Source organism: Diceros bicornis, chromosome 23, assembly GCF_020826845.1.
Source record: "Diceros bicornis minor isolate mBicDic1 chromosome 23, mDicBic1.mat.cur, whole genome shotgun sequence".
Taxonomy (NCBI): Eukaryota; Metazoa; Chordata; class Mammalia; order Perissodactyla; family Rhinocerotidae; genus Diceros; species Diceros bicornis.
This window is the reverse complement of record NC_080762.1, coordinates 46469430-46483123: the sequence shown is the minus strand read 5'-3', so window position 1 is coordinate 46483123 and position 13694 is coordinate 46469430. Positions and strand designations below refer to the sequence as shown.

At 36.4% G+C, this 13694-nt stretch overlaps 1 protein-coding gene across 6 annotated transcripts in view; it reads right to left on the bottom strand.

Annotated features, from left to right (window-relative positions):
• SNX14 (sorting nexin 14) overlaps positions 1 to 13694 on the bottom strand; it is a 66461-nt gene that overhangs the window by 41329 nt on the left and 11438 nt on the right. For 4 of the 6 annotated variants that reach the window (XM_058566680.1, XM_058566679.1, XM_058566677.1 and 1 more), the window contains exons 2-6: positions 9494 to 9614; positions 7905 to 7981; positions 7745 to 7823; positions 4865 to 4908; positions 2643 to 2730 (exon numbers count right to left, since the gene is read on the bottom strand). In XM_058566680.1, the coding sequence (XP_058422663.1) occupies positions 2643 to 2730; positions 4865 to 4908; positions 7745 to 7823; positions 7905 to 7981; positions 9494 to 9614 (409 nt within the window). The remainder of the gene's footprint in view (positions 1 to 2642; positions 2731 to 4864; positions 4909 to 7744; positions 7824 to 7904; positions 7982 to 9493; positions 9615 to 13694) is intronic. The other 2 variants (XM_058566682.1, XM_058566683.1) reach the window with 1 other exon arrangement.

Genomic DNA, 13694 nt, shown 5'->3' with positions numbered 1-13694 from the left:
CATGAAAAGATATTCAAAATCATTAGTCATCAGAGAAATGCAAATCAAAGCCACAATGAGATACCATTTCACACCTATTGCATGGTTAGAATCAAAAAGTGAGATAACAACTAGTTCTGGCAAGGATGTAGAGAAATCAGAACCCTCATACACTGCTGGTAGGAATGCAAAATGGTGCAGTCACTTTGGAAAACAGTCTGGTAGTTCCCCAAAAGGGTAAACACAGAGTTACCATTTGACCCAGTAATTACACTCCGAGGTATATACCCAAGAGAAATGAAAACATATATCCCCCCAAAAAAACTTGTACACAAATGCTATAGCAGTATTATTCATAATAGCCATAAAGTGAAAACCAATTCAAATGTCTGTCAACTGATGGATGGATAAACAAAATGTGGCATATCCATATAATGGAATATTATTCAGACATAAAAAAGAATGTACTGATACATGCTAAAATATGACAACATGGATGAAACTTGTAAACATTATGCTAAGTAACCAGTCACAAAATGCTACATATTATATGATTCCATTTATATGAAATGTCCAGAATAGACAAATCTATGGAGACAGAAAGTAGACTGGTGGTTGGCTAGGTCTAAAGGGATGGGAGAACAGGGGTTTATGGCTGAAGAATATGAGGTCTCATTTTGGATAATAAAAATGTTCTAAAATTGATTGTGGTGATGGCTGCACAACTCTGAGAATATGCTAAAAACCACTGAATAGTATACTTTAAATAGGTGAATTGTATGGTATGTAAAGTATATCTCAATAAAGCTGCTAACAACAAAAAATATATATATAGCACACTCCAAGTATAAGGTACTATAATTTTAAAATCCACTAGCCTATTTCAAAGCCTAACATAGATAGCATAGGTATTAACTAATACCTATAGATGAATTCACTGTAATGAGTCAGCTATTTGGTCAATTATTTTAATTTTCTTATGCTAAGTTGTAATTTAATAGTTTATCATCAAACAATTGATATTTCTTACTAAATCTTTTATTCCACTTAAAAGTCTACTATGAGATAATGCCTCAGAACTTTTTTTTAAACAATATGGTTAACATTTATCAACTTTTTTCTATTTACAAAAATGAAAATGCTCAATGCAAACAACACATGGTGAACAGAAAGAAATGCATGCAAAGAACCAAAAACCAGCATCAACCTCCCACTGTAATAAGAGTTAACAGTGATAAAAATATATGTCCTTAATATACATATTAACAAGCTTTAATATGTGAGCTTTGTTTTCAAAGTGGAAAAATACCACATATATTATTTTCCAGCCTCTTCCACTTAACTATGTAAGATAAATAATTTCCCATGTAAATAACTACTATTCTACAAAATGACTTTTCTTGGCTACATAGGATTCTGTAGTTAGCATGTATTACATTTAATCAACCAACAATCCTATCACTAGACATCAGCTTTTCTTTTTTTTTTTTTTTTTGAGGAAGATTAGCCCTGAGCTAACATCCAATGCCAATCCTCCTCTTTTTGCTGAGAAAGACTGGCCCCGGGCTAACACCCGTGCCCATCTTCCTCTACTTTATATGGGATGCTGCCACAGCATGGCTTGACAAGCAGTGCGTCGGTTCGCGCCTGAGATCTGAACCTGGGAACCCCAGGCCACCGAAGTGGAGCGCACCATCTTAACCACTACACCACCAGGCCGACCCCTCAGCTTTTCTTTTCAGTTTTCCTTATTATAAATTATACTGCAATGAATCTTTGAACATACATTTCTGATTATTTCTTTAAAATATATTACAAGAAAATGGAATTAAATTTGGGAGTAGAGACGTTTTTAAGTCTGTTAATAAATATTACCAAACTGCCTTCCAGTGTAAAAGTTATACCAATTTGGATTTGTACTTGCTTTGCCTATTTCCCCACAATAACCATTAATAGATATTATCATTCTTTTTTTCATCTTTCCCAATCTGATAAGCAAAAGAATTGCATCTCATCAAAAAACTGTATATATTTGATGTGAAAGAACATAATTTTCAAGTATTCATTGGTCATTTTATATTTTCCTTGTGTGAACTACTTATTCATATTTTTTGCATATCTTTTCTACAGTGGTTGATTGTATTGTTCATTTCTTGAATAGGTAAAGAAACATTTACTAAGATTTATTTTTATTTTATTTACTAATGGCAGAGATATTATATACCAATTTATTGTCAATATGTTCAATTTTACTGCATTGACAAGGCAATAGACAAGTATGTGTCTATAGCCAACACACTGCAAGTATAGATAGGCAAAGATTCAAATGTACACAAAACATGGCTTAAAAAAAATTTTTTTTAAGTAGATCATAATCATTACCATTTACTCAGTAAATTCATCTATCTAGAATAGGACATTTTTTCCTATAGTTGCCTTTTTATTCCTAATTGTCACAAACCAAGATATCCAAGCATTAAATTAAAGAAAGTAAAACTGAACAATGAATCAAAAGTGACCCGTTCGTCTTTTAATCTAAAAAATGAAAAGTGAAGGAAAAAACAAATACACACAGTATATAATAAGGTGAAAATAAGATTTTAAAGAATCTCTTGAGTAACGATAAAGCCTCAAATTTCCAAATTTCTCTTATAAATATATACCTTGTGAATCCTTCGAATTAAGACAGATGCAAAAAACCGTAAGGTAATTCTCAGTTCATCAACAAAGGACTCATCATCTGTTACATCCCTTCAAGTGAGGAGAAAAGCAAGCATTTAGAAGTTCAGAGAAATACACAGCTTCATCTTCCAGAAACCAAGGGAAATCCAGAATTTCCCCTTTTTTCCATTTATTTATGCTATTTTTCTTTTCATTTTTAACAAATCATGCATTACATTATAGAATCATACACAGACATGTATAAATAAGAAAATAAATCTCTCCCACAATTTTAGTACCAAGATATAATCACTATTAACTAAATTGTAGTATATATTTCCCTATAGACTTCCCCATGTATGCAGTCATATTTTTACAATACTAAGATCATTTTCTAAGCATCATCAAAGAAATTTCTAAGAAACAAAACAAAGAATAATCTGGGAAAAGCAACATAATTAAATTAATACAAAATTTTAAATCAGTTTAAAATATTTATAGATGAATAATTAAATCAATTCTTTTTGTGTGTGTGTGTGTGTGTGTGAGGAAGATCAGCCCTGAGCTAAAATCCGATGCCAATCCTCTTCTTTTTTTTTTTTTTTTTTTTGCTGAGGTAGATTGGCCCTGAGCTAACATCCGTGACCATCTTCCTCTACTTTATACGGGACACCACCACAGCACGGCTTGACAAGCAGTGCGTCGGCACCCACCCAGGATCCGAACCTGTGAACCCCAGGCTGCCAAAGCGGAGCACGTGCACTTAACCACTTGCGCCACCAGGCCGGTCCCTAAATTAATTCTAAAAGTAAAAAAGAAACGTGTATTCTATTTGTAAAAGAAAATAAACTTAAACTCAAACATTTTTAAACAGAAATTTTGACAACATTCTTCTCAAGAGCTACTTTTCATTTTCCTGAAGTCTTGCAGTCCCTAGAAGAATTAGGACACTTCCCCAATCAAAGCAAGAGAGAAAGGTATGTATAATGGTGATATCCTGAACTTGAAGATGGTGCTGTTAAGTCCTTTGGTAGAATAAGGAAGATAATTGTATCATCCATGCTTCCCACTATTAACCCAGGGAAGGAGATATTACAGGATCAACAGCTATACTTCAGAGAAAATACGTACTTTAACATTCAGAAATACAGCCAGATTTTACATCTGAAGAGTCGTAATGTGGGGTGGGGGTGGGGGAGTCTTTACAACAGTATTCATTTTATGAAAGGCCTCACTTTATATATCAGCTTTACTTAAATGGCAAATGCCCCATATTTAAGACAGAATCCAACATAAAAAGTTAATTTATTTGGATTTTCAGGAAAATGACATACTATAAACTGGATATTACATTTGTTTTAATACACTACAGATCAGCTTAACTACCAGTATTTTTTAATTAGAAAATTCAAAATATATTGAATCAATATAAAATTAGGGTAAATGTCATTAAATACTACATCTGTAAGTCAGATAGGTGTTAAGTGTTCAAAAATATAACTAAATACATGATGCTATGTAAGAAAACATGTATTTATTAAATGATATAACTTGGATTTCTGATTCTCAAACTAGATTTTTTTTTCAGATCTAGAGTATTTTCTACATCCTGCAAAGCATAGGTCACTTAACGCATCCACCGCAGATACCAAAAACAAAGTTACTTGGGAAAAAAACATATTAATATTCAAGAAAAATTCTACTGAAATTACCTTTCAATCAGTGAAACATCTGGGTATAAATTTTTCCTCTAAATGTACAATTATTTCAAATGCAAAAAGGGCATACAAAATATTAAATCACTACATTTAGGAGTAATGAGAAATTCTGTAAGTTACTTTTCTTTCAAAAAGCAGCCTAGGTTTTTTTCCTCTTTGCTATCACTAAACTGTTAATTGATTACCTACATCAATGTTTCTTAACTGGGGCCAATTATGCCTCCCAGGTAACATTTGGCAACCTCTGAGGACATTTTTGGTAGTCACAACTAGGGGGAGGAGAGTGTGCTACCAGCATCTAGTGGGAAAAGACCAGGGGTGCTGCTAAATATTCTAAAACGTACAGTACAGCCCCCCCACAACAAAGAATTACTTGGCCTAAAAGAAAATGTCAAGAGCGATAAAGTTTAGAAATCCTGGCCTACACTGAAAAAAACGTCATTAGCATGCTTAACTTTATGGTATTCTCTATACTAAAGAAAAAAGGTCTTATAGAAAGAACATACCTGTACCACGGATAAACAAAGTTTTCCAACACTAATTCAAGAACCTGCATAAAAATTATTTTTTAAAGAAAAATCAAATTAATTAACTAATTCTGGGAAAATAAACTGTACTACTAAGTAATATACAATATTACCAAGAACCACAGAGTTGCCAAAGTGATCTAAAACATCTATTTGACCACATCATTCCCTTGCATGAAACCTTCAATATATCAAACCACAATATATCAAAGTAAGAAAGGGGAGCTGCACTGATTTTGAAGGGGCGGGAGAAAGTTGCATGCCAGCAGCTGCAACCGTTTATTCCTTTTCATCTCCCACTGCATCCTGTGAGTCACATCTGAAAACTCTAATTACAGACCCAATTTGAAAATCACTGACTTCCATGATCAATTAAACTCCTTCAGCATAATTCTTTAAATCTTTTGACGATCTGATTTCTACAGAGCCATATAAAAACTGGTTAAGAACTAAGCCAGACCTGGGTTTTAGACTGAGTTCTGCTACCAACCACCTATGAAACTTGAGAAAATTATTAAAACTCTCTAAACCCCAGTTTTGGTAAAATCATCAATAATAGCACCTACTTCACAGGTTGTATGATTACATGAAATAATGCAAGTACAGTGATTAGCACAGTACCCAATATAAGTAAGTGATCCATAACTATTAGCTACTAGAATACCGTTGTCTCTTCATTGCCCACATCATCCCTCACATTTTACCCTTCAGCTTAGAGAAGGGTAAAGGGTAAACAAGCTCCACCTTGTTTCAAAGCTTCTTTTTCCTTCCAGAAGGTCTTTTCAAACCCTGAAATACCTTTCCCACACTATCAGTATGGCAAACTTGTAGTCATACTTCCTGAATGCCACTCTCAACAGCTGAGCACCTCTTCCTCTGCATGAATAATACACCTTGTACGCTTCTTCCATTATTGCCTGCATTACATTATATTGTAATTACCTGTTTATATGTCTACCTCCCCTCCTAGACTGACGTTCCTAGAAGAAAGGAATCATATCTATTTCTCTTTTTTATCCAGTTCCTGCCTATAGCAAGATCTCAAAAAATGTTTTTAAATGTTGGAGCTAATATTTATTGAACACCAACATGTGCCAGGCACTAGAACAAGAGCTTTACATTGAGTTCTTTCATTTTTTTAAAAAAATGAATGAAGAATCAAAGACAGGCCAGCCCCGTGGCTTAGCGGTTAAGTGCGCGAGCTCCGCTGCTGGCGGCCCGGGTTCGGATCCAGGGCGCGCACCGACGCACCACTTCTCCGGCCATGCTGAGGCCGCGTCCCACATACAGCAACTAGAAGGATGTGCAGCTATGACGTACAACTATCTACTGGGGCTTTGGGGGGAAAATAAATAAATAAATAAAATTATTTAAAAAAAAATCAAAGACAAAAAAAATCTTGCTAGAGGTCTTGTCTTCAACAGACCTCAAATGAGCATCCTCCAATAGAAATATAATGTGAGCCACAAATGTAATTTTAAATTTTCATAGCTACATTTTTTTAAAAGTAAAAAGAAACGAGTGAAATTAATTTTATGATATATTTATTTAATCCAATATATCTTTTTGTGTGTGTGTGTGTGTGTGTGAGGAAGATCAGCCCTGAGCTAACATCCATGACAATCCTCCTCTTTTTGCTGAGCAAGACTGGCTCTGAGCTAACATCTATTGCCAATCCTCCTCCTTTTTTTCCCCAAAGCCCCAGTAGATAGTTGTATGTCATAGTTGCACATCCTTCTAGTTGCTGTATGTGGGATGCAGCCTCAGCATGGCCAGAGAAGCGGTGCGTCGGTGTGCGCCTGGGTTTCAAACCTGGGCCGCCAGAAGCAGAGCGCGCACACTTAACCACTAAGCCACGGGGCCAGCCCAATCCAATGTATCTAAAATATTATCATTTCAACATGTAATCAATATAAAATATATAATAGGATATTTTACATTTCTTTTTACTTGCTAAGTCTTCAAAATCCAGTACATATTTTACATATACAGCCCATGTCAATTTGGACTAGCACATTTCAAGTGTTTATTAATGGCCACATGTGGCTAGTGGCTACCATATTGGACAGCACAGTCTTAAATCAGGGAATCCTGAGGATGAAAAAGGCCTTACAGAAAAAAATGAAAAAGAAAAATGCCAAGAGTTTGGCATTTATGCAGCATACTTTTAACCAAAGAAGGATACAAACTAAGAAAAAAGACAATTAGGCAGGGTTCAGATGTCTAATGCTATTCCTCAACTAATTCAGGACTTGTCTATCAACTACCAACAATGTGTCTGGCCCTACACTTGCTGGGAACAAATGAGACCCCATTCAAGCACTGACTGCTTTCTCAGATCACTGGAGAAGACAAGTCTCTAAAAGAAATAACTAAAACATATGATATGTTACCAAAAAGGTACATATAAAATATGACTGGAGCAAAGATAAGAGAACATGCTTACAGTTCCTACATTATGCAGAAAGAGTAAAAAGTATCCCATTCTCTGCTCTACCTTTCACTTAGTGTCAAAACTGGAGTGAGATATACATTTGCTCCTTGTAGCTCAGGTCTCCTTTTGAAATCACAAAATGATTATTTCCAACAGCCTTATCATAAAAATGACTATTTTTATAAGAGTTAAGCAATAATTCGGTAAAACAGTGCTTTCTTTGGCTAAAATATCCATTTAAATTAGACGTGGAGGTCTAAAAACATTTCTAGCCTACCATTTAAGTTGCATATTTCATAATAATCAACTACCTAGCCAAGAACTGATTAGCTGGCATATATTAAGGTGCTCCATGATTAAATTTTCCATAGGTATTTAATATTTTCTGCTCGGATATATTTGACAATACTAATTAAATCAGTTACCTCTGACAGAGATGCATCAACCTTGGAAGAAATTTTAAGGTCTAGCCATGGCTGGTAGTTTTCAAGTACCAAGGCAGGCCTAAAGGAAATCATACAATTAAATTGCTTGAAATCTAAAAGGTAATTAGAGGGATGAAAAAATAAAAAATGTTTAACTTACCTATGTCGTTTACATTTCACTTTACCACAAACAGCACAGCTACGACCTTGAGGAAATAATTCTTGAAGTCCTAATTGCTAAAAAAAGGGAAATGGGGGGGAGATTTGTCTTTAGGTATCTATACTAAAGAGAATCAACTTTTCAAAAGCTTGTTAATCAATGTATTAATTCAGAGGACTTTTTTTTATTATTATTGTCTGCTTTAACAGATACCATTCTTTGTAATAAATACTGTTTACTAAACTGTCGACTAATGGAGGAAAAATACCTGATGAAATGTTTTACAAAACCTAAGTCAAATTTCCAAAATTAAAATTAAAGTCAATTGTTATGTTCACTTATAAAAAAATTCCAATCTATATTTGAAAATGATACTCTACTGCAAAAGTATAAGAAAAAAACTATTTTCTATTTCTCCAAAACCTTGAATTCAATGACAGAGAATATGTGATAACTAGTAAGGTTCCTGACCAAATAAGGGGCACCACTTTCAGCTATTTTCCCTCTGAGTAGAAATAATAACAAACCAACAAACGAGGGACAGTACCAACTTGAAGAATTATCAAGTATGAATTCCAGATATCCCACTAAATCCTGATCTACACACTAGGGACTTGGCCTGCCAGAGACAGATTCCATACACTACCACCTTTATCAAATTTCACAAATATAAATTATTTGGTTAAGCCAACTGCCGAATTATTTCTCTGTTTGTTTCTATAGAACAAATAAACATTTAGGAAATTAACAGGGTTAGATAATTTAACCCAGATTTCCCTAATTGTGTCTGTCCCTCAGAATCACCTGGAAAGCTTTTAACAAGTACTGATTACAAGGCCCTAACCCAGAACTATTCAATCAAAATCTGGTGACAGGGCCCAGGAAATTTGTAGTTTTAAAGATTTCCCAGGTGATTCTACCGTACAGACAACTTTGGGAACCTCCATTTTAATTTATTGTCCTCATAGTTAATACATAGAGGACACTCTAAAATTGTGGATCCCAACTTTCTAAGAATTTTGTATTTTCTTTTTATAGCTCCTCCTAGGAGAAGTGTATACCTTAAAAATATACACACGTGGGGCTGGCCCGGTGGCGCAAGTGGTTAAGTGCGCGCAACCCGCTGGCGGCCCGGGGTTCGCCAGTTCAGATCCTGGGCACGAACCGACGCACCGCTTGTCAAGCCATGCTGTGGTGGCATCCCATATAAAGCGGAGGAAGACGGGCACGGAGGTTAGCCCAGGGCCAGTCTTCCTCAGCAAAAAAAGAGGAGGATTGGCAGAAGTTAGCACAGGGCTGATCTTCCTCACAAAAAAAAAAATATATATATATATATATATATATACACACACACACGTAAATTTCACTTCAAAAATGTTCTGTCTTCCATTATTAAATAATAGCAGATGGATTTTTAAAAAATCACTGTTTTAACATGCTTTCAATAATAATAAAAACATAATGAATTCTAATAATTTATTATATGTGTCTATAATAAATAAACATAATATTGATTATTAAAACATAATAATAAAACAGCATAGAGTCATACATATTGACTCTTTTAAAAATAAGAACACAAATTTTACCTTGGGTTTATATTTTATTGTGAAGAATATATTTGGTAAGAGAGAATCGGGTCCTAATGAGCAGTAGAATGTGACAGCTCCAGCAACAAATGACCAGAAGATCATTAAAACATGAAGATACCTTAGAAATAAATAAAAATAATTATTAGAACCAAAAAACGTATAACACTAAGTTGTCCCTTCATTGATTTAACAAGTATTTATTACCATATCAGACTGAAGCAATTTCTCCAATCATGATTTTCTGTAATGTATTTATTAACTAAAGAAATCACAGAATGTATGCTATCAAATGCACATTTCATTTCAAGTAAAAGGGAGTATAAATTTTCAATATTTCATAATTTGGAACCTAAGTTGCTATGTTTAACTACCCTATACTACATTCTTCCAGAATACCTTCTAATGATATTGTAGTATTCATACCCCACCAAAATTCTGATTATTTTTCATTAAACCAAAAAAAAATTTTACTGAGGGCCTATTTTGTGCTACACAGTACGAGATGAGGGGGATACAGTAGGGAGCAGCACTGCCATGGTCTCTATTTACATGGAAAATACAGTCTGGCAGGTGTAACAGGTAAGTAAATGAGGCCAATACAGTGTTATCATGTGTTCTATATTATGACAGAGAAAGTACGCATGATATGAGAACACCTTAAGCAGAATACACAACCCAAACTCGAAAGGACAGAAAAGCTTTTTTCACAGAAAGCAATGTCTGTGCAAAAACAAAACGTGGGTAGGAGAAAACCAACAGAAGAGGATACAGTAGAGGAATGAGGGACTCTGGAAGAGGCAGGGGAATTCAAACTTGAGAGAACTACCTGGGCCAAGATCTGAGCATAGTTCCAAGGAAGAAGTGGCCTTGAGAGGAATCTAAAAAAACAAGCAGAAGCCATATGATGTAGTGTCATACAAAGTCATGTTAAGGTGTCTCACAGGCAGTCGTCATATTGCACAGTTCTGATATGCACAAATTTCAGTTGCCATAATTTTGTGAAACACCGGCCCTCTAACAGCACAGTTCAAATTCCAATTACCACACGATGTTTATAAACTGTGAGTAAATGCATAAAGTACAAACTTTGGTGCTGTCTCTTCAGTCCACAAATCACTATGCAGTGAGAAGAGAAAGAAGCCAGTCCACAGAGAGAAGGAGAAAAACGGAGGTGAAGAAAGTATTGGCAGTGTTTTAAATCCTGGTTCTACATGCCTCTGAGGCCCAGCTACACTCCAATTCTTTCTGCATTTACATAACCTTTCAATGATTCCCCTCTTTGCCAAACCTAGTGTAAGGTGAGTTTCTGTTATCCACCATCAAGAGTCTTGACTAACACCCAGGAGACAATGGAGTTTAAGAAAGATGGTAGTATCATTAGATTGTATAATCAGAAGATCACTCTGGCTGCAACATGGAGAACGGCTGAAACCGGAAACACACAGGCTAATCAGAAAGCTGCTGAAGTACTCTAGAAGAGTCAAGGGATGGCCTGTACTGGGGAAGACACTTAGAGAGAAAAACCTGATTGTTTTGAGACATCTAGGAGGAAGAATTAAGAGGACTAAGTGATTGATTAAATGTGAGCAGAAGGGAGAGGTTAAAAATCAGTTCTCTTTGGTTACCAGAGGAAAGGGAGTTGGGAGGTGGGCACAAGGGGTGAAGGGGTGCATTTATATGGTGACTGACAAATAATAATGTACAACTGGAAGCCCACAATGTTATAAACTATTATGACATCAATTAAAAAAGTGTTAAAAAAAAATCAGTTCTCTTTGGACATGCTAAATTTCAGGTATCTTAAGACATGTCAACCAGAAATGTTCTATAAGCAGCTAAATATTGGGTAGTTCAATCTCTGCAGAGAATACGGGCTAAGGACAAAGGTTTCAGAATTATCAGCATAAAGATACTGAAGTCATGGGAATAAATGACATGACCCAGGGAGAAGCTGCAGAGTGAAAAAAGAAGGCATAAGACGTTTAAGAAATAAGCACAGCAAGAACAACCTATAAAGCAATCCAATAACTAGAAAAGGTGGGGAAAAAAACAACAGTCAAGTCATAAAGGCTGTCAAGGTAAAAAGAAGAAAACATTTCAACAGGTTTGAAGTAGTTAACATGATCAAATATTTGTAAAATAAAGAAAGAGGCAGATTGAGAAGCATCCATTAGTTTTAGCAACAAAAGAGGCACTGATAAACCAGGCAAAAGCAATTTTAGTAGAATGACAAAGGACTACAGTGGATTGAAGAATGAGATGGAAGTTAGGAAGTGAAATTGGTAAATGCGGATAATTCCCTCTTTAAAGGAAAGGAGCCTTGGGGCCGGCCCAGTGGCGTAGTGGTTAAGCGCGCACGCTCCGCTGCTGGCGGCCCGGGTTCAGATCCTGGGCGCACACCGACACACCGCTTGTCAGGCCATGCTGTGGTGGCGTCTCATATAAAGTGGAGGAAGATGGGCACAGATGTTAGCCCAAGGCCAGTCTTCCTCAGCAAAAAAAAAAAGGAGGATTGGCATGGATGTTAGCTCAGGGCTGATCTTCCTAAAAAAATAAATAAATAAATAAATAAAAGAAAAGAAAGAAGCCTGGAGAGAACAATGAGGGAAAGAGTTTAGTAAAACCTGATCACATTTAAATGTTGATAGGAGAGGAGATAAATGAGTAAATAATGTCCTAGAGAAGATAGGAGTAGTTGGGATTCAGAGCGTAAACGGAAGAAATAGTTATAAAAAGAAGAGATATCTCTTCCCTAATACCAGAGAGAAAGAGTAGATGGATGAGAATGCAGCTAAACCTGTAGATTCATTAACAAAAATTAAAAGCAATATAATGGCTTTTAAGTGTAACAGGAGATACTGAAAGTAAAGGGCAAAGGTGGCATGATGTGAAGTTCTAGAAGATTGGGGAAGTTCTGAAGCAGCTGCGGCGGAAAAGTAAGGAGAAGGGTATCATAGGGAAATGCTGGGCAGTACTGAGGCTGAAGAGCTAAACTTACAAGTGTGGGAGTTTCTCTCCAGCATTCAGTAACCAGGACATAAATATTAAAGAAGCAAGCAGCATCACTGATCCAAGATTTGGATTTTGTCAGGAGAGTGGAATAGAAGGGAAGCGAGTTAAGGATACTGATGACAACAGAGTAGTTGAAGTGATGGACCATGGAATCTAAGCTAGACTGACTCTAAACTGCACAGGAAAGTAAGTGACAACAGAAGAGGGACCACGGATAGAAAGAAAGCAGAGGAGTCAGGAGGCTGAGAAGTCAAGAAGCAGGTACAGTGTGACTGATTGAATGAGAGAAGCAGACACTGGTCAGCAAGTGGGATACCTGATTTTTAAGATTTCAGCGGTAGACCTCTGTCTGGTGACAACAAGGGCCACCATATGGTGATCCAACTAGGAGATTGAGGAGGAGTCACCTCGACAAAGACTACAATGTTTGATAGGTTACTCACACAAGCACTGAAGTCACCTGGAATGATGGCAGGATTTCAAGGGGAGATCAAGTCTATAAGCCAGAAGCCAAAGTCTTCTATAAATGAGTACAAATGACCCGGAGACCGTTATCAGTGAGAAAACGGACCAATGGCACATGTTTCAAAGGAGTAAGAGAATTCTGCTTCCTTGACAGAATAACTGGTACCAGACTTGCCTTCCCACCATAAACAACTATAAAACTGGACAAAACCAGCAGCTGTTCCCAGGCAGTGGACAACAGGCAGTACAGAACTCTAATCTTTAAGAGAAGGGAGAACACAAGTGAGTTCCCATCCCAATTCTCTGACTGGGGACAATTTCCCAAGTGCAGCACGCAATAGAAAAGGCTACAGAAGGTACTGTGAAGACCTGGGAGTTCAGAACTGGGGAATACTGCACCCAAGTAGTAACAAGAGGTGAAGATGGATTAGAGGTATGTACCTATTACAGACAGCGACCAAGTAAGTACAAAAGCTGTGAGACAAAGGCTGAGCCACCCAGCCAGATGAAACTGCCTCGTCTCCAGGCTCTCAGGGCAAATCTATACTTGAGAGACATCCACTGCATACCTATTATTAAATGCTCTCACTCAGCACTTAAAACATAAACATGGTTACCACCCACTGAAAAAACTATGGCTTAATGTTGCCTGCAGAATGAAATGCAAACCCCTTAAACTGTTATGGTCCCTTTCAATCCGGCCCCAATTCACCTTTCTACC